Source organism: Mya arenaria, chromosome 4 (genome assembly GCF_026914265.1).
Source record: "Mya arenaria isolate MELC-2E11 chromosome 4, ASM2691426v1".
Classification (NCBI taxonomy): Eukaryota; Metazoa; Mollusca; class Bivalvia; order Myida; family Myidae; genus Mya; species Mya arenaria.
In genome coordinates, this window is record NC_069125.1 from 41,910,532 (window position 1) to 41,931,733 (window position 21,202).

The following is a 21,202-nucleotide window of genomic DNA, read 5'->3' on the forward strand; positions in this document are numbered from 1 at the left end:
TAAAATCTTTGTGTTTTACTGTTGCAGAGTTGGTAAATGTGACTGCTTCCCACTGCACGATTCTGCCAGTGTTGCGACTGTTCTTCAACAGTCTCGGCATCAACTACTACAGGCTCGTCAGCTTTACCCTGGAGAAAATGGTATGGATTTCTGAACATTCTCAAAATAACATCAAATTGTAAAGTGTTTTAGCTCGACTATTCGAAGAATAAGGAGAGCTATCCTAGTCACCCGAGCGTTGGCGTCCGCGTACCCACTTAAGTTAAAGTTTGCGTACCACCTCAAATATTTTCAAAGTCCATTGACATCTGACTTTGAAACTTTGCACACTTTTTCACCATCATGCCCCCAGCCTGTACACAGGAGGAGGTAACTCTATCAAGCATTTTGACAAAATTATGCCCCTTTTTCTACTTAGAATTTACATTAAAGTTTGCGAACCACCTCAAATATTTTCAAAGTCCATTGACATCTGGCTTTGAAACTTTGCACGCTTGTTTACCATCATGCCCCTAACCTGTACACAGGAGGAGGTAACTCTATCAAGCATTTTGACAAAATTATGCCCCTTTTTCTACTTAGAATTTTCATTAAAGTTTGCGTACCACCTCAAATATTTTCAAAGTCCATTGACATCTGGTTTTGAAACTTTGCACGCTTGTTCACCATCATGCCCCCAACCTGTACACAGGAGGAGGTAACTCTATCAAGCATTTTGACAAAATTATGCCCCTTTTTTTCTTAGAATTTACATTAAAGTTTGCGTACCACCTCAAATATTTTCCAATTCAATATATGTAAATATCTCAGCACATCATGTATTGCATTGAAATCTAATCTAACAGTGATCCATGCATGTTTCGCCAAAACTTTTCAATCCATACACCAAAAAGCGGCGGAATAGTTGAGTGCGATGTCTCTGTGACAGCTCTTGTTATACCCCTTACAAATGAAATTTAAAGTGTATATTTAAGTCACCCTGTGAAAGATCGGTTGCATTTTTTTTTGGTGCAGAGCATAACTTGAAAACTACCACATGGAATTTAAATAAACTTCATTCAGTGATAGAACTTAATGAGAGGAAGTGCAGTGTACAGGAACCTTAACTCTATTATAGTTAACTACAGAATAATTGCCCTTTGTTTCTTTTAATAACTAAATTGTATGTTAATATTTTTTATATGATATGCTCATATAATTTTGAAGGCACCAAGGGGCCATTCCCTCAGAAAATTAAAAAGTGGTTTCTATAAGACGGTGACAGCTTGATGAAATTTTCATTTCTGAACTGTAAGTAAGAAACGAACCGAGAATCCTTGATGCAATTGGCCTTTTAGCTAAAATTTTTAGGTTTTGTGGTTTTTAGTTGATTAAAATGTCAATAAATGTTGTCCTCTTTTACCATAATAATGTTTTCCTTCAAGTAATTAATTCACTTAAATATACTTGTTAGGCTGATAAATTTACACTTGATTGTTCATTTTATTTTTTAATACATGTATGTATCAATTGAAGGAGTTATTTTAACTGTTAGTGGAAGGGGCGTAGATGTCTATTTAAAGGAAAACATAATACTTGAAATACCTCCAATGTATTGAATTTCAAGAGGAAACTTTAACAGTTGTGATCGATGAAAAAATTGTTTGGGCATGAAGAATTAATTATATACAGCATCTGCTAATTAACATTAAAGGCGAAATTGAAGCAGAAATATTTTATTCTACAATTTTTTACCCAAATGCTATTTCCTTCAGATCTCGGCAGAGTCGATGAAGATCACGGAGAAGATGAATCAGTATAAGAAACGCTACCACAATTTCTCTGTGAACATCATGATGGCAAGCAGGCAGTCACTGAGATTGTATTTCTCCGTGCGTACACTGCATGGTGTGATTAGGGAAAATGTCAGCAGGAGGTAGGTAGATGTTAAATACACTACCAACCACACATATTTTGCAAAAAAACACATTGCTGCTCTACGGGAAATTGTGTTGTTGCTGTCAATTGTGGGGACGTATTCGGCAGTAGCCAATGCAGTGGAATATGTTCATTAATGATTTACAGCTTCCTTTATTAACCTTAATTAAAACAGATTAAACAGATAACGTCGGCTGTAAGGAAAAACTGTGGTGCATTGCAAAAAACGCGTGGTTGGAATTGTAGCTGCAAGTGTCATGATTAAGGACATGTCTGAAGTCTGAGTTCAGACTCAAGTGGCCAAACTGCATAATTTTTTCTCCCACCTCAGATCAGTAGATCCATTAATTTAACCATGCTAGAAATTCTTATCTTGCCCACGGACGAAGATAAAATGCCCGTATGGAACTTCTTTTAATGGTCACCACATTGTAATTACCTCCCTTGTTGAAGACTGTCGTCTGTAGCGCATCATGGAAACCTTGTCTTGTGTCAATATTTAGAACGCTAGTTAATTATTTCTCACTTCAAATGTCACCAAAAAACAGTTTCCACGCACCTTTCAAGAAATAATGCTTCACTCTTCTTAGAACTATTTAAAGACCGATCAGACCATTTACATACTCTGAATCACTGCGCGAATATCCATGACAACCATGAATTATCGCATATCCATACGCAATTATTTTCACTAAGCACAAAAGAGTTCCAGCAAAAAAATACATTTTTACTTAATTTTGTTTAACTGAGGTGGGAGAAAAAGCATCTACCATAGCCGCTCGTGTAAGATAGGTTCATCCCGACCCTCGCGCAGGGTGTTTTGCGGAAACTTGGTAAACCTTTCCATCTGATTGAGTTTTTACAAGGAAAAAATGCTCTATTTTATTACTACATGTATTTGAAATTGTACCATTTCTTACATTTATTTTTGTAAATCCAGTGGAATAAAGATGATTCTTTGTAAATTAATAATAGTGCTTTTCTGAATCTAAGTCTAGACTTGGACTTGGGCCCTTGTCTAGTTTAGCATTTAAAAATGGCCATGTACCTATGTTTAAAATGATCATACAACTAATAAGTGGATCATGCAGATAAATTCCAAAAAATCTACAACAGACTTTCATTTTAATTAAATCTTTATGTTTGAATTGTACATATATGCATGTTGGTCTGGCTGCAACCCCTTGAAGGTTATTCAACAAAAATTTGGTTAAAATTTTCAGTTATTTTACATTCAAAAGTTTGTAGGGCTCTGACTTTGTTCCTTGGTGAAAAGCACTTTAGTATCAGTATTCATCAGTTATTTTATTTTGCAGGGACTCCTTCCGCCTTGGTCTGTCACACTACCAAGATTGGTTTGAGGAGTCAATGAACTACTGGCTACAGACATTTCGCACTGAGTGTGTGCAGCGCATGGAAAAGGCCCTTGAAATTGACAAAGATGTATGGGTTTTTTGTGTTTTTTTGTTGTGTTTTTTTGCAGGACCTATTTTTAGGTTGATTATGTCAAAAACATGTTGCGGTACTGTTGAAGCTTAGTGACTGTGGTGATGGCTGCTAGATGTTACATTTTTAACTCACCGTGAGTTAAAAATGTAACATCCAGCAGCCATCAGTCTCACCTGTGCACAAAGTGCTCAAGGGTTGGCTATTGTGATGATTGAGTGTCCATCATGTGTTTGTTGTCAAAATTTTCATTCAAACAACATATCCTACTAAACCAGGGGGCCAATTTCAACCAAAATGAACAGTAATGTTCCTTGTATGGTCCTTAGCAACCACTTTCTTAGTAACCAATGACTACCTCGACAATGGCTTGCTTTTCTATTAATCCTCACATTCCTTAGCAACCATGAACCCTTTAAGAAATCACATATGGCCTTGTCATTTCTTTATTTTATAAATCATATGATTAAGGAAATAAGTTTTTCATCAAATTATTTTGTAATATGTATTATGCTGTGACTTTTACTTAGCATCTTTACTCTATTAAATCATGTTTGCTTTGTCAGAGCATTAATGCCTTCACCAAGGTTTCCATGGAAACAATGTTAGTATGTTGACAATTTTTTTTACTTCTCTCATTGCTCACTCCTTTGCATTTACATTAACAGCTGTCACAGGACCATGTTCCTACAACTGAATAAACATCTAGGAGCAACAACGACCATCCTATATGCTGACGCATTCGCTTGACAAATACATAAAGTTGCCATAGAAATGGATTACTGTGAAAACATTTATATTTGTTGGCATGAAATTTCGTGGTTTGTCGAAATTTTACATTTTCGTGGGTACTTGAAATCGTGGTTTTCCATTTCTGCAAAAAAAATTCCTAAACTGCGATCGTCCTAAATCGTCTGCATTATCTCCACGTGCTGGGCACATGATTTCCCTCTTCTACGTCATACGGTTTATGACTCGCAATAGTGGTACAACATGCCAATTAGTGCATATACCCTATCAATTATCGATTTCATTGGAAATTAAGGTCATAAAAGAAGATGCACCCTAATCAGCGAAGCCATTGAATACCAATTAAGAATTTTGTAAACTGTGAAAACACCGAAGAGGTGCGTATATTTGAGTAAACAATCAATTTAATTGATTAAATATTTCTTTAAAGAAATAATGAATTGATTTAGTTTGTTATTTGTTAAAGGCAAATATAATATACTACCAAAACAATAATAGTAAGATATACAGTGAGTTCGGTATTTACACTATATACTGCACCTCTGTGAAGAATATACTATGTGCGTACATTACATAGTATACATAACAAGGCAATTGAAAAGGTGAGTAAAAGGACTATATTTCGTGGGATCTTAAATTCGTGGATCACCCCACCCACGAAAACCACGAACATTAATGTCCCACGAACATTAATGATTTCACAGTATATACAAACAAGCCCTGAAACGGAAATCATTATCAACAAATTGACATGACGTCAATATGCTTCGATTTGTGAAATTGTAGAAGCCTTTTACAAATATATGTTTAAGATCTTTCATTGAATATATTTTTTGTTTGTTTTTAAAGGCCTAGTTTAACGAATGTTTGAAATGACAATTCCCTGCTGTGCATCTCCTGCTATTTGCACTGGTGTCACAGTAAGGGCCAATTTCCTGTGTATTTGCTTATTGGGTCAGGGCCATTTAGGGTCCATTTCTATAATAAAAACTACAGCAGGATACTCAGATCAGAGATCTGATAATACTCACCAGGCAATTAGATTAAGATCAATACACAGAGGTTGTGTACTATATACACCGATTTGGGGTGGATGGGGGTGTCACTTAAAGAAGGCTTAAACTAGGCCTTTAACCAGCTTGCTAATTTCCATTTGTGACCTAAAGATGAGTGCCATGTCTTTGCAGAGATTTAAATGTGCCCCATCATACTTTCAGGTTGTTGTTGTGACGAGCCTGGTGAAATACTCGCATTCCTCTGTTGACGTCCTGTCATGTTTTGCTCAGGTTTGTTTCTCTATCATATCTTGAAAATTATGTCTTTCATATAAATCATTAGAAATTGCATATTTTTTGGTTGTGACATTAGCCTTTTTAGAACTCATTTGTCTGTCGACATCCTTTCTTGTTATGCTTAGGTTTAAATCTTTTATCTTGTAAATTATATCTGTTATTTAAGTGAGACTATTTTACACATGTATGGCACTTTAAGTGTGATCAATGCACTATGTTATACGCATACATGTATTTTATTGTAGACTGTGAATCTTAGACAGCATACCGGTACTAATATCTTCAATGTCCTGTCACATAACAATGGTGTATTATGGTTTGGAATTACATCGTATTTATAATCTTTCATCATGTTCATCACAAATCATGTTTTCAATTTGAAGGTGATTGGAGAATGGAGGAAGATAGATATCCGAGACCCGGACAGTGCCTTGATGGGGGTGATCAATGTCACCGATGTATGTACAAGTATTATCGATAGAACAATCAGTTTCTGACAATCAACCTTAATTGAAGTTATATACTTGTACAATAATTCATAATCCTTATTTACTATGCTTAAATTATGTGTATGTTATAAATATTATTTACCTTTAAGTTCATATTCAGAATTACTTTCTTAAATACACTACTATTTGCAGAGTTTTGCTTGCATCATAAGTAAAGCCTTTAACTGTTTGGTTATTCCACTATGATAGGCATAGCAATTCTCAAATGGTCTTGTTCATCTTCAGATTATCTGTGATGGAGCAAGACTTTATGCTCAGAAGATTCAGTCCATCTTGGAAAGGAACTGTTACTATGACAACAACCGAAATGCTGAATTTGATATCAATGACAGGGTAAGACATATGCTCCTCAGGAATCCACAATGAATCAAGTCTTGTCCATGCATGCAATGGAATATCTTAAGAAGTGTCAAACACCTTACTACATTAAAAATTTGCATTACATTGAATAATAAATTGCAAGCCTTGCACACTCAAATTCAACTATTTATTTTTTTGTTATAAATGTCACATTAGGACACTTGTTTAGCAATTTTAACAAGACAACATTTAGCTGTGAGGTTGAGTGAAGTCATGTGGTAAAGAGATACATGTAGGTGTATGATGAACATGGATGTAGTTGAAATCTGGTTGACTTGGACTAGTTATGACCCTTTCAGTTGTGTATAACCGTGAACAACATTGAGCATGTTAGGCTGTACCTATCGGAACTCTCTGAGCTGCTAGCCTGGGACACGGTGATCATGATGATTTCCACAAGCCACAACGATGACGCTGTTGGCAAGCAGGCACATGACACGCTTCAACGCCTAATTGACACAGCCAATGAGGAAATTTTGTCAAAATGTGCAGGCCTGCTACAACAAATTTGTGACAAGATGAAAGTGGTGATTGATCGATTCACGGAGCTCTTCACAAAAAAATCCCCGGAGAAGACTTCTGTATGTTTGTTTGTCGTTTTGAAAAATGGAATGGCATCAAATGCAATACATAGAATTACGTTTTTTTTTTTTACTGTATCTAGGTGAATTTTCCATAAAGGTTTGAGCATTTTTGCAATGGTGTATCTAACCGTGTTCTTGCAATTGTTTCCTTCTTATAATGGAAATGATTCTTTAAACATGGAAGCTTGATTTAATTAAAATGTAGTAGGGACTCTCTTTCCTCAAAGAAGAAACATGAAACTACCAGTATATATTAAATTTTTTCAAAATCTTCTTTTGATTAAAAAAATAATGTAGGTTTGGATTTCAATAACTTGCTTTTTTTAAATAAACTTGATAATTATCAAGGGTTTACACAATCCAGTTATTAGGTCATACAATATCTTCTTTACCTTACAGTCAGTGGACCCATTGCTGGGCTACATTGCAACCAATCTGCAGACGCTTGAGGACCAGCTTATGCCGAAAATGTTTCCATACATGATTGAGCAGCTATGGTCGGTCGTAATATCTACACTGTGTGCTCAGTTAAAACCTGGGGTGAGTGTTTGTCATGTATAAGCACTTGCTTGGTTTCATTGAAAGAAATATGAAGATGCTTTCAAACACCAGCTTATGCCAAAACTGTTTCCTAATATGATCAAGCAGTTCATAATCCTTACATGATCAAGCAGCTTATATAATGATCCATTGTTGTATTGTTATGGTGCGCTTAGATACATGCTGGGGTTGGTATAATTATGTCATAAATGAGGTTGTATAAAAATGTGTATTATATGTGTTTTTTTATATTCTGCAAAATTCTATATTCCCTGACAAAATCAGTTAAACTTTATATACTCACAGCTAGATATATCTGAGGGTTATATTGGGGTTACGCACATCCTACCTCATAAAACCTTTTGTTGTATGTAGCTCTAAAAGTATTTCTTCTATAGACATGATTCAACGGAATGTTGGTCAGCATGGGAAATTGTGCACCCTCAATTTGTGTGACATTTCACTTTGTCTAACACTTTGGAGTAACAGCCCCAGAACTTGTTATACATGTACCACAAAAAGTATTGCACCTACATATATGAAACTTCATAGGAATGTTGTTCAGCAAGGGAAATTGTGCACCTAGGATTTTCTTTGGCATTTCATTCACTCTCACAGATGAAATGGACTTTTCTAGTAACAAAATGGTCTGAAAATTCTTCAGGCTGACATACCAATGGCAGAATGTTGAATAGTTTTCTAATGCATATGTTGTTAATTCCAAACGTGGCCATTTACCATTTCTGTGTCGATGCAGTCAACGTTTAGGGGTATTCATCACTGCTGTGATAGCTTTAGTTGAATTTTACATTTATATTTTAAATATGTATCAAAAGGACTGGAAATAAATTTTCCTACATTGTTTTTTCAGAACCATCCAGAGTACTACCTGCAAATGAAGTCGGTATGTCATTACATGCATTAAAGTTCTTTTTGAATTTGTTTTCTAAATTCTGATTTCATTTTTCTGTAAAGTCAAATACATTCATAATGGGAATTTGTTAGAAGATTTTAAATTGAATCAACTAAGAGTTAATGAGCATTAGTTTAGTGATGCATGTTTAAATAAATAGATAGTTGTAAGATATGGCGAATCAAGTTTAAGTAAATACCTGTTAAAAGTTTGGTACTGGTATCAATTCTGAGGGGCCCTTGATGGCTTTTGAACCCCAGAAGAAAGAGCAGACATGTTTACCATTACACCACTTCAACCTTTAAAAGCGTGTGTTATATAATTTTTAGCTCCACTGGCCGAAGGCCATGGAGCTTATGTCGTCACAGATTGTCCGTCGTGAGTGCGTGCGTGCGTGCGTGCGTGCGTAAACTTTTACTTTAAACGACATCTCCTCTGAAACTGATAAGCGGATTTTGACAAAACTTCACAGGAATGTTCCTTTGGTGGTCCTTTACCAAAATTGCTCAAATGGTTCCGGTCCATTGCACAATATGGCCGCCAGAGCTAAAAATAGCAAAATCTTTAAACGACATCTCCTCTGAAACGGTTCGGCAGATTTTGATAAAACTTGACAGTAATGTTCCTTGGGTGGTCCTTTATTAAAATTGCTCAAATGGTTCTGGTCCATTGCACAATATGGCCGCCACAGCTAAAAATAGCAAAATCTTTAAACGACATCTCCTCTGAAACGGATAGGCAGATTTTGATGAAACTTGACAGAATTGTTCCTTGGGTGGTCCTTAACCAAAATTGCTCAAATGGTTCCGGTCTGCTGCACAACATGGCTGCCAGGGCAAAAAAATAGAAAAACCTTTAAAGAACATCTTCTCAGAAACCGATGATCAGATTTTGATGAAACTTAAAAGAATTGTTCCTTGGATGGTCCTTTATCAAATTTGCTTCAATGGTTTCGGTCCACTGCACAAGATGGCCCCCAGAGGTAAAAATAGAAAAACCTTTAAACGACTTCTCCTCAGAAACCGATGATCGTATTGCAATGAAACTTGACAGTAATGTTCCTTGGGTGGTCCTTTATTAAAATTGCTCAAATGGTTCTGGTCCATTGCACAATATGGCCGCCACAGCTAAAAATAGCAAAATCTTTAAACGACATCTCCTCTGAAACGGATAGGCAGATTTTGATGAAACTTGACAGAATTGTTCCTTGGGTGGTCCTTAACCAAAATTGCTCAAATGGTTCCGGTCCGCTGCACAACATGGCTGCCAGGGCAAAAAAATAGAAAAACCTTTAAAGAACATCTTCTCAGAAACCGATGATCAGATTTTGATGAAACTTGACAGAAATGTTCCTTGGGTGGTCATTAACCAAAATTTGTTAAATGGTTCCAGTCCACTGCACACCATGGCTGCCAGAGCTAAAAAATAAAAAAAACTTTATACGACTTGTCGTCGAAACCGATGACCTTTTTTCGATAAAACTTGACAGAAATGTTTGTTTGGTGCTCCTTTACTCAAATTGCCCAAATCATTTCGGTCCACTGCACAACATGGCAGCCAGAGCTATTAAAGTAAAAAATTTTTTTAAATAACTTCTCCTCAAAAATTGATGATTGTATTTCTATGAAACTTGACGAAAATGTTCGTTAGGTGGTCTTTGCTTGAACCTTTTGGCCAGTGGAGCACAGGCACTGATGTGCCTCTTGTTTATTATGTTAAGGTAGTGAAGTGCAAATGCATATGCCTCTCACCCAAGAGGGCAGAGAATGGATCCCAACCCATGGCCACTTTTCTCATGTTCTCTCAAAATGGACACCTGGGGCTATATTCAATATCATAATTATCCTTGTCCTTAGGCACACCTCGGAGCTTCCATTTAGTTCATTGGCTATTTATTTAAATTCACTGTCCAATCAAAACACTTGAATTCTAATCTTGAGATTAAGTTAAATCTAAGGTGGTTATTGAACACAGCCCCAGTAATATAAAGTGTCTAGTTATCATTGGAACAGACCTTATTATGTTTTATAACCTTTAAATGAAGCTTAACCTGTAACCTTTTCCATTTCCAGCACCTGCGGTGTTTGATGTCATTTTTTGGGCGCAGTGGTCTGGATGATCGTCAGTTGGCAAATCCCGAGTGTGAGGCTCTACGAGACATGCTCGATATCAACGCCAAGCACACGGACAAACTCATGCTTGAGTACTTCGAGAATCTGGCTTCTGATGTGGTAGGTTGTACTTGGTAATTGAAAGGAGATCTTCTGATAAAGATTTTTTTATTTGTTCCTTTACACGAAAGGTGTGATTAGATCTAATCTTTTCAATGCTTTTAATGCTTGAACTATTCTGTTCCTCAGAAAATAGGAAACTTAAGATTATATCTTTATATTGCTCAATTTTAGTTTTTGTAATGTAAAATATTATTTGAGCCTTTATCACCCCTTTTTAAAATTTTGGGGTTACAATATAGAATCTTAGTTGATTTTAGCAATAAATTAAAAAGAATCATGTTTTCTTTTTTTTGCTATATATTTGTGTGTGTTTTAAAAAACAACAACTTAAAGTTGAGAAAATAAAAACAATTAATATGTTTTGATGTTAATACAGATTTTAAATACCGGTAATTGAAGTTACGCCTAAAATCCTTGCTTGAATCGTCCCCCAGGTTACACCGACAGAAAGCTACGGGCATCTGGCATACAAAGCATCGTACCTTGAGGAGACGAGAGGGAACATTACTACCATTGTCACAGGTAAATGAAGTAACTCAATGGGCTGATTGTTCAGAGTTTTAATCAAGTTGACAACATTGTTAACATCATCGTTGCTAAATTTCAAATTGTTACTGCTATGGAAGTTTGAAAAATACAATTGTGATCTGCTGTATTAAACTAACAAAATTTGAGATAACTGTTTCAGCTGTACTTGTTTCTATTTAGATATGTGAGCACATCTTTTAATATTTCACATTCAAAAGTTAACAACGATGTCATTAATCACATTGTTAACCTGACAAAGTTATAAACAATCGGCCCAATTTACTTTTTATGGTTACAAACTTTATACAGAATAAACGTTGAAGCTAACAGTTTATAAGATTTTCTTTTGATAAGTAAATTAGTCATAAATATGAGGGATGTTCAGGAAGTTTGCGGAATTTAACCATAAAATGAGCAAATTAGTTGAAAATGTTGGTTAACTGGTACATTTCATCATGCAAACCACATTGATAATAGAGAAATGATGAATTTAACAATTTGACAAAACATGTGGAATTGACTCGGGTTAAAATTATCTCAACATTTTTGAAACTGTGGTAATTTCTTCTGTATGATGTAACCGTAATTAAATAGTGTAATTTGGCGCTAAAATATGTGACGCAAATGTCACATCTTCATATCAATTCATTAAATTCAAAGACGTTGTTTGAAGCAGCAAGAAGATCTGTTGCGAAATCATTGTTGTTTGGTCGCCAACTGGCCACATTGTATTACTTAGCATGGGAAATTTGTTCTTGGAACTAAAAATATTTTCAGGAGAGAATGTATAGTATTAATTGAGACATTTGAAGTTGTGGGAAGCTATTTGTTTACAAGTGGGTTGAATTTATTAGGAATGACGGAACATCCATTAAAGATGACAAGAGACCAGAGTGGTCAGCCATCCGCCATTGTCGATAGAAACATGGATCAAAGCAAAAAAAAAAAGCAATGCTTCTGAAACCAAAAGTTTCATAGTATATGTGATAAAGTCTTCACATTTTCAGAGAAGGATGTAAAGACATGACACACACATTATATATTTTAATGCAAAATCAGCCTGCGGAATTTTTCTGAAATGTTGAGATAGTTCTGACCAGAATCAAGTACACACATTTGCATTGTCATGGAGACACTCACTTTATATGCATTTGATAAAACACTGCAATTTTATATAATTAATGTATAGCTTGTGTTGGACTTCATTTATATAAACATTTTAAACAAGACTTGTTCGCTCTATGTTAACATTTTTCAACTTTGATTATCTATGCCAGACTTAAGAGGTGGTTATATCTACCAGGTCCAACTCATGACCATTATAAATTTTCATGTAGTGATGTTTTTTTTTCATAAATGCAAATTAAACACATGCTTCAATAGATAGAAGTATATTGCATCTCCTCACTGGATGGGACACTGATTGAGGATACAGTGACTGTGAAGTTCTATGTAGAGGTCAGCCCATGCCGCAGAGATGGTTTTGATTATTTTCGCCTCCAGTGTCTTATGCCACTAAATAGTTTGTACATCAATAGTATTATATGGCAGGGAGTTGCCAGGCCAGGATACAGTGGCCCCTAATGTAGTGGTAAACGTGCACCACAAGAAACTGTTGTATTCTCACATACCCCCACAGGACATATGCCACTAAATATTTTGTTCATCCACAGTGTTACGTGGCAGTGAGTTGCCGGGTCTGGACACCAGCGGATACAGTGACCCCTATGTTGAGGTCAGCCTTCAGCCCCAGAGCCTGTTTGGATTTTCCCGCTCCCAGAAAACACACATTATCAAGCAGAACCTCAACCCCGTCTTTAATGTCACCTTCCAGTTGTAAGTGGTCTAAAGATAGTTTAATCCCAGTTTTATAAAGAAAACAATGAAATGTTGATTCATGATTATTTTATCCCCTGTGATGTAACAAAGATGCAAAACCAGTAAGGACATATGTGTATAAACTGTTTCATCTTGAGAGGTTACTAAAACTGAAAATGAAATAGCAATGACAGAAACATGAAAAGTTTGAATATATATTATAACACTTGACTCTTAAAGCTATTTACTTAAAACATCAAAAACGTGGTTGACTTATGTGGGTGATTACTTTAATATTTCAATTCCCCTTGTCTATTATATAGTGAAAAATTGACTTCAATTATACATGAACTACAAGGTGTTCTGATGCTAGTGGGTTTGATAAATTGATGTGCATGCCATCATACATCCATACAGCATGAACTCACACAAAACAACAATCATAAACTGAGTAGGCTTATTATGAAGTCACTAGTAAGAAATGAAAATGAAAGAATAAAGATACTGCAAATGTACTTGAATAACTTAGCCGTAGGGTATGAGTTTTTATTCCTGTTTTTCCCCAGTCCCAATATACCGAGGGAGGCATTGAAGCAGTCGGGCAGTTGTATCCTGTTGTCTGTGTTTGACCACGACCATATCGGGCGGGACGATTTTGCGGGTGAGGTGGTCATTCCACTGACCTTTTTGAAGAAGGTTGGGATGGCTGAAAGGTCAATGGACCGGATGCCTGCTATCATAATGCCCCTCAAGCGACCAAAAAAGCCAAACAATGGGCCTTATAAGGTATGACTTCAGTTATGTTCACTAGTAACTGAACTTTTCACAAGCCAAACGAAACCACTATGCAGTAATAACATTTTGTTGACGTTTCTTAAAAGTATACAATATTATCTATTATGTTTTGATTGAAAATCAGAAAAATATAATACAACATTTAAACAGATCTCAATGGACAGCTTTTGGATATGGTAACTAATTTTTTTTTTGCGTAATTTGAAACATTGTTTGAATGTTGCCTTATGATTCTATTGGAATGGAGTAGTGGTATTACAGGAATTGCTGCTACGTATGGTGAACTATTTCAAAGGGTTGAAAGCCATTTGAAGTACATTTTGAAATTTCAGATCCTAAGTTTGCGGGAATGGGATAAGGTAGCAAAGAAGTTTATTGTGGAGCGAAATCGGTTTATCCATCGTCAGCCTGTACGGACAGACAAACCACCGGATGGCGGGGGATTTTTCTCCAGTTTCTTTTCCACATTTACAAACTGAGGAGATTTCAGGAATATGGAGCAATGCATTCTTGTATAATATCCGACTGAGGCATAAGAATAAAAATGAAATAATTGCATTGTAAAAACTTCAAATGTGCAATCTAACTATTAAATCGTGTGTTTGTAGTATAGATGGGAGTAAATGAGTTAGTTGTGCTAGTCATGACAATATTACCTTTGTGTATGCTGATAGGTCTTTTTTCATAAACAATTTATATGTTCAATAATCTTTAAAAAATGGAAAGAAATTTGAATATCACATTTGGGGATTTTGTCTGCCATAAATAATTGAGAAGAGGGAGGGGGGGGGGGGGGGGGCAGGGGGAATTTTATTTTGTCCCGGGGGGGGGGGGGTAAGTTTGTGGTCCTATTTATTGATATCCTGGTAGTAGTTTGATTTTATTCATTAATGTAATAATGTTTGTGGCAACATATCTTTGTTATTGTCTTGGGCATCTGTGACTGATATCAGTCATAAATTGTTTTGTGATATATGGATGATAATGAGGAATATTTATTGATGTTTTAATATAATACCTGATTGATTTAATTAACTGGTCTGGGTTTTTTTAAGAACAAAAATGAATTATTGTCATAGACCTGTGACGGCGGCATGCAAAAACATGAATCTTGGCTGTAAAGAAAAAATAGTTAAAGACTAGGTGTATAAATCTGGCTGTAATAGTTATTGAGTTATTTCCCTTGTTGGACTCGAAAAAACAGATGAGCATTGGCGTTCCCTCTGTGGCACTCATTTGAATTGCTATCATATGAAATATTTGTGTGACGTTTGTGAAGTTGTCATGATACTGACTCTCACTGGTCAGTTATCTGTGTGGGTTCAGCTCAGTTGGTAGAGTGCCTGACTAGCAAGTAAGCTGTCCCGGGTTTGATCCCCGGATTGGCAGCATACTTTTTCAGAGCCTGTGACAAAGTTAGCATTACTATTGTCTGTTGTATGAAATACGTGTATATTTGCATCAAGCTCACAATATTACTGTATATTTTCACAAGAAAATATGACCCTTGCTAAACAATATGTTTGAATCTTGTCTTAAATGTTTAAATGTTTACAAAACTAGATTATTATTGGTGCTGACTTTCCTATACAACGAATGTGTTGGCAATTTAATGTAAACAAATATTGATCGGGAAATAGTTTTTGAATCATATTAAATTAATCGTTATCTAAAATAAATGATTTGTTGAGCTACTGCTATTTGATTTACAATTATTTTTGTTGTAGACACATTTCAAAGTTTGACCATACATTGTTTGGTCAGTATTGATGTTTGTAAGCCATATGATATGGGACCAAATACTGACACAAACGACAATATCCAACAAAACTGGTCACCAATAGCTTTCAGTTACCATACACTTTTCTGGCATAGGAAAAACCTGTTTGTGGGTTGCTTCTTGTCTTAATCACATTTAGTTTTTCAAAAGAAGGGCATAGTGTTGTACATGTACCTTGTATGTCAATATAACGTTAATTTATTGTGCTTATCAAAAGTCTAATAATCTATCCGGAGCAGTGCTCCTTTTTTAACTACTACATGTACGAGTACATGTAGCTTTTGGTAATTTTTTAACAAAATAGTTTTTTGTTAGTATTTGGTCCAAAAATAACTTTCAAACATGTTTTCTGGCCATACAATGATTTAAATTCCTACATGTATGTTTTGAATGTGTTTGTGTCTAGCTTATTTCACAAGTTTCGAATTCAGAGAAAATTTTAGTCACTCGTAATGTATTCATAAAAAAGATAATTCATCTTTTAATTTTTCATAAAACGTATTTTGTTTGATTCCAAATACTTGTTATTTAATGATCAATCAGATTTGAATGTAGTTGATTAAGTCATATAATGTCCATTTTGGAAGAGTAATGTATTTGAGGTAAGGTATGTGAGTTCATATATATTGCCTAATAGGTTGTTTTTTTCTTGCCTGGGTGTCCTTGTTGTATGCATGCAATCACTTTAACTTCAAAATTGCTAAAGATATTCAATTAAAACTTGATACTCATGTTGCTGGAGAAAAAAGGCATATGTTTAACAAGGCTCATAATTTTGACTTTAGTATTTGCCAGGTTATGCTCCTTTTTTGAATGAAGAACAAAACAGATGAGCTTTGAAAATAATTGTTAACTCATCCTGACATAAAATCATAAGATGCCTTTAAAAAGATGTGCCTACAAATGCAGAGAGATTGTCTCACTGCTAACCCACAGTGCTTTGATTTATGACCTAATGTATGTGTGCTGGGACCAATATCAAATCCTACTCCCAGATCTGTGCGTGCCTTTAAACTTTGTGCCTTTAATGTTTCATTTTGAACTATGTGTATCATAAGTGCAATATTTTGTTAAGATATCTTGAATATTTTATTGTTTTGTTTGGCCATGTTGTTTTGATTGGCCTTGCTATGAAGATATAGAGGATGAATGTTTGTTTCGGTATAAGATCATAATATATTTCACCAAGTAGCACCACTTGTGGTTTCACAACAATGAAAAATATCAAAATGTTATTTCACTGGTTGAAACCGTGAAATGCCATTTTTTTCATTTCATTGATAAATCTCTTTTAAATCACCAGAAAGCATAAAACAAATTTTGAATATTTCATTGGTTTGTACACCTTTGTTCATAAAGATATTTTGAATATTTTATTGTTTTGTTCAGTAATAAAGCTCTGATTTCAATATTGATATTGTTTACATTGTAACTCCGTTTACAGTGAAACCTTACTGGTTATTTTATGGTTGTATAAGTATCTGCCAATGGATATTCCACTGGTAAGAGTTTATTACCTGTCCGTCAACGTTTCTAAATAATGATCTAATGCACTGTTAATATTTTAAACTATTTATTTTGAACAATAAAAATCAGGGTTCAAGTGGAAACATATTGCGATAAACATTTAGATAATTGAAATATGTTTATCTGAATAGAACACATCACATTTAATCAACTATTTTAAGATCTTGTGTTTTCGTTCTAGAATTAACAGCATTGTCTTTGTCCTCGACTCAGTAATCATGTGAAGACGGATATTAAACACTTGCTAGGCTTCTTCAACGGAATCACACATCACCTCGAAAAAACAACCTCGCGCAGTGACACCTATGAAGGATTGTTATGTGTTGAGCAGTGTTCATTGTGTTAAACGTTGGCCTGAGGCCGTCTTTATATCAATTGCACATCATGAAAGGATGCTTGGGTTACATTTTGACACTGTGTAGCTGGGTACTGCGGCTGTTTTACTCAGTGAGGCGATTGTGGTCGCCGGAAGCGTTGGCTTGTGACATCCTCCCGAAGCTCCACAGCCGCGAATCCACTCTAGCTAAGCATTTGGTGCGCCGGCGCGGGCTGCTGAACCGTCCATTCCGGCCACCGTTTCTACTGCGCGGTCCTTTTGTTCAGACCCTGCTAGGGCTGTTCTGTCCGCCACTGGGAGACCTCAATTTTGAGCGGGAATACTTGCACGTGGACAAGGGAATCGTGGCGCTGGACTGGTACACAGAGCCGGACTCCAAACTCCGCCGCAACAGCCCGATTCTGCTAGTGTTTCCACGTTTAACGGGTGACGCTTTAAGCGTTGGCGGTCTATGCCGCCTGGCAAACAAACGAGGGTTTAGACCAGTTGTGTTCAATAGGAGAGGACATGGAATGAGCTTTTTGACAACTCCGAAACTAACCAGCACGGGAGACCCGAACGACGCGCGGGAGGTCATCGGGTACATATTTGAGAAGTACCCCTATGTGCCGCTGGTTGGGGTCGGTGTGGGGGCGGGCTGCGCAACGCTATTCTCTTACCTTGGTGAGAGTGGGTCCTCATCGCAGCTCAAGGCCGCCGTCTGCATATCGCCGTCTTACGATAATACCATCAAACTATGCGAACAGATTCCTAAATTTTATGAACTAATCGTTTTAGTGCAATTAAAAGCAATGCTTATCGTCTATTGGAAGGTTTTGCATAAAGTTATAGACCTTAAAGCAGTAATATTAAAATGTTGGACGCTCAAGGAGTTTGATTTTCACGTGTATTGCAAAATGTATGGCATCGCAACGTTTGACACGTTTTGGCAACGTAACGACCCGATGCGTGACGTTGACGACATCGCAGTACCCGTGCTGTGTGTAAACAGCGTGGATGATCCGGTCTCAGTTCACGAGAACATCCCGTTGGACGTCTTCCGGTACTACCCGAATCTGCTACTCGTGACGCTGGCGGCAGGCGGCCACTGCTCCTTCCATGAGAATGTGACCGGAGACTCCTGGGCTAACGGGACTGCCCTAACCTTCATAGAAGGCGTTCTTGAGTTTATATCGAACTCGAGATACTGGTACAAATGACGACCTTCACGCTAGGACAGTGGCCTAGAAGTTATCGTTGTCGAGTGCTCTGCTATAGAATGATTTTCAACTATGTATGCGTCGCATGCGGATTATCAGTACTTACATTTTAAATTAAATGCATTATGTAGATTAATCCATTGATGTGCAATGTAGATAAATCCATTGATGTGCATGTTATATGCATGTGATCCATAGATGGCAGTATTAGTCACAGTTGGTGAATTTGTTTGTTTTTAATAAAATAACAGCAGATACCTACATTTATAAAGTAATCTACCACAGGTGTACAATAAGGCGGGTATGCGGAACACGTTACATCTCATTTGTACGTGTATATTTACATGGCGGGTATGCGGACCACGTCACATCTCATTTGTACGTGTATATTTACATGGCGGGTATGCGGACCACGTTACATCTCATTTGTACGTGTATATTTACATGGCGGGTATGCGGACCACGTTACATCTCATTTGTACGTGTATATTTACATGGCGGGTATGCGGACCACGTTACATCACATGTGTACGTGTATATTTACATGGCGGGTATGCGGACCACGTTACATCTCATTTGTACGTGTATATTTACATGGCGGGTATGCGGACCACGTTACATCACATTTGTACGTGTATATTTACATGGCGGGTATGCGGACCACGTTACATCTCATTTGTACGTGTATATTTACATGGCGGGTATGCGGACCACGTCACATCTCATTTGTACGTGTATATTTACATGGCGGGTATGCGGACCACGTCACATCTCATTTGTACGTGTATATTTACATGGCGGGTATGCGGACCACGTCACATCTCATTTGTACGTGTATATTTACATGGCGGGTATGCGGACCACGTCACATCTCATTTGTACGTGTATATTTACATGGCGGGTATGCGGACCACGTCACATCTCATTTGTACGTGTATATTTACATGGCGGGTATGCGGACCACGTCACATCTCATTTGTACGTGTATATTTACATGGCGGGTATGCGGAACACGTCACATCTCATTTGTACGTGTATATTTACATGGCGGGTATGCGGACCACGTCACATCTCATTTGTACGTGTATATTTACATGGCGGGTATGCGGACCACGTCACATCTCATTTGTACGTGTATATTTACATGGCGGGTATGCGGACCACGTCACATCTCATTTGTACGTGTATATTTACATGGCGGGTATGCGGACCACGTCACATCTCATTTGTACGTGTATATTTACATGGCGGGTATGCACTATATCGTAATTGTAAATACTTCATTTAGCTCATTTTACTCTGAATGAAACTAACTCAGATGTATGTATTATACCAATAGCGATCTATTTTAGAGTACAAAACTTGGAGCATACGTCACTTTCCCGTGACAGCTCTCAATTAAATTAAAAGCTGAATTTTAGACACGTATGTTTAGCTGCAGGAAAAAAGCTAATAGGAATAAGAAACACACGTAATAATTACTTCTCTAAAGCACATATTTGATTTGATCCAGTTTCTTTTTTGTCAAACATCGAGAGAAACGTGATGAAATCCCAATAACGTCGAGATGTAACGTTTACTGGACGCGTATCTCTCGTTTGATCTGTGGGTTGTCTCATTGTCCGGCTAGCGCAGTGGTGAGCACTCGCTTCTCACCTAGGCGAGATCCGTGTTCGATTCCCAGCCTGGGCGCATGTGAGTTTGGATTAGTGGTCACCAAGCCTAACATGAGGTTTTTCTCCGGGTACTCCGCCCCTCCCCCTTCACCTACAAAACAGAACCACATTCTAGCCAATGACAGTGGTTGATGTAATGTTGTTATAACGTGTTGCACATTCTTTGTAAAACATTAACTTAAACTAAACTTACATACAAAACAGATAGACAAGTGACTCATGTTATTCACTCAACTGCAGACAAATACAAATTGTCCATATCCGTTAATAAGCTTCATTCATATCTATATAGAAATTTAGCTATCGTCATTTTGTTCAATAACATTTAGGTAGCTGTCACGGGACCATTCAATTTAATTAATATACAAGGTTCAAATTGAAATGGCCGGCTTAAAATCATTGTATTCATGTCCTATTTAAAGAGTGCTGTTAAACAAACTGAGCATTGGACATGAATAATTTAAGTTATGTGAAATAAACGTTATATTTACATACAATTTAGGTCAGACTTCATCCTACTTGTTGAATGGCAGTATATTATTTGACACACATGAATGGCTTATCAGGAATTCAATCATATCATGAATCTGACGAGTGGATTTGATTTAACCAAATGTTATATATGACGAGTTGATATCATATAACCAAATGATATAAATGACGAATGGATATCATTTAACCATATTATGTATATGACGAGTGGATATCATTTAACCAAATCTGGCATGTTTATGACGAGTGGACATCATTTAACCAGATTATATGAACGACGATTGGATTTCATTGAACCAAATTATTTAAATGGCGAGTGGATATCATTTAACCATATCATATAAATGAATACTGGTTATCATTTAATCAAATTATATAAATGACGAGTGGATATCATTTAACCAAACTATATAAATGACGAGTGGATATCATTTAACCAAATCTTGTAAATGACGACTGGATATCATTTAACCAAATTATATAAATGACGAGTGGATATCATTTG

The 21,202-nt window shown here is 36.5% G+C and overlaps 2 protein-coding genes across 2 annotated transcripts in view; both read left to right on the top strand.

Moving 5' to 3' along the window:
- Positions 1-14,193, top strand: part of LOC128230808 (protein unc-13 homolog D-like) — a 35,873-nt gene extending 21,680 nt beyond the window's left edge. Inside the window, exons 14-27 of the mRNA XM_052943249.1 lie at positions 28-140; positions 1,755-1,915; positions 3,234-3,360; positions 5,331-5,399; positions 5,789-5,863; positions 6,140-6,247; positions 6,574-6,855; positions 7,258-7,398; positions 8,270-8,302; positions 10,384-10,542; positions 10,980-11,067; positions 12,747-12,909; positions 13,458-13,677; positions 14,019-14,193. Of these exons, the coding sequence (XP_052799209.1) occupies positions 28-140; positions 1,755-1,915; positions 3,234-3,360; positions 5,331-5,399; positions 5,789-5,863; positions 6,140-6,247; positions 6,574-6,855; positions 7,258-7,398; positions 8,270-8,302; positions 10,384-10,542; positions 10,980-11,067; positions 12,747-12,909; positions 13,458-13,677; positions 14,019-14,165 (1,886 nt within the window). The 3' untranslated portion in view covers positions 14,166-14,193. The remainder of the gene's footprint in view (positions 1-27; positions 141-1,754; positions 1,916-3,233; positions 3,361-5,330; positions 5,400-5,788; positions 5,864-6,139; positions 6,248-6,573; positions 6,856-7,257; positions 7,399-8,269; positions 8,303-10,383; positions 10,543-10,979; positions 11,068-12,746; positions 12,910-13,457; positions 13,678-14,018) is intronic.
- A 2,705-nt stretch (positions 14,194-16,898) lies between these two features.
- LOC128232962 (protein ABHD15-like) lies at positions 16,899-18,728 on the top strand. Its single transcript, XM_052946779.1, has 2 exons — positions 16,899-16,968; positions 17,175-18,728. The coding sequence occupies exon 2, from the start codon at positions 17,378-17,380 to the stop codon at positions 18,527-18,529; it is 1,152 nt and encodes a 383-aa protein (XP_052802739.1). The 5' UTR covers positions 16,899-16,968; positions 17,175-17,377; the 3' UTR covers positions 18,530-18,728.
- The last annotated feature ends 2,474 nt before the right edge of the window (positions 18,729-21,202 follow it).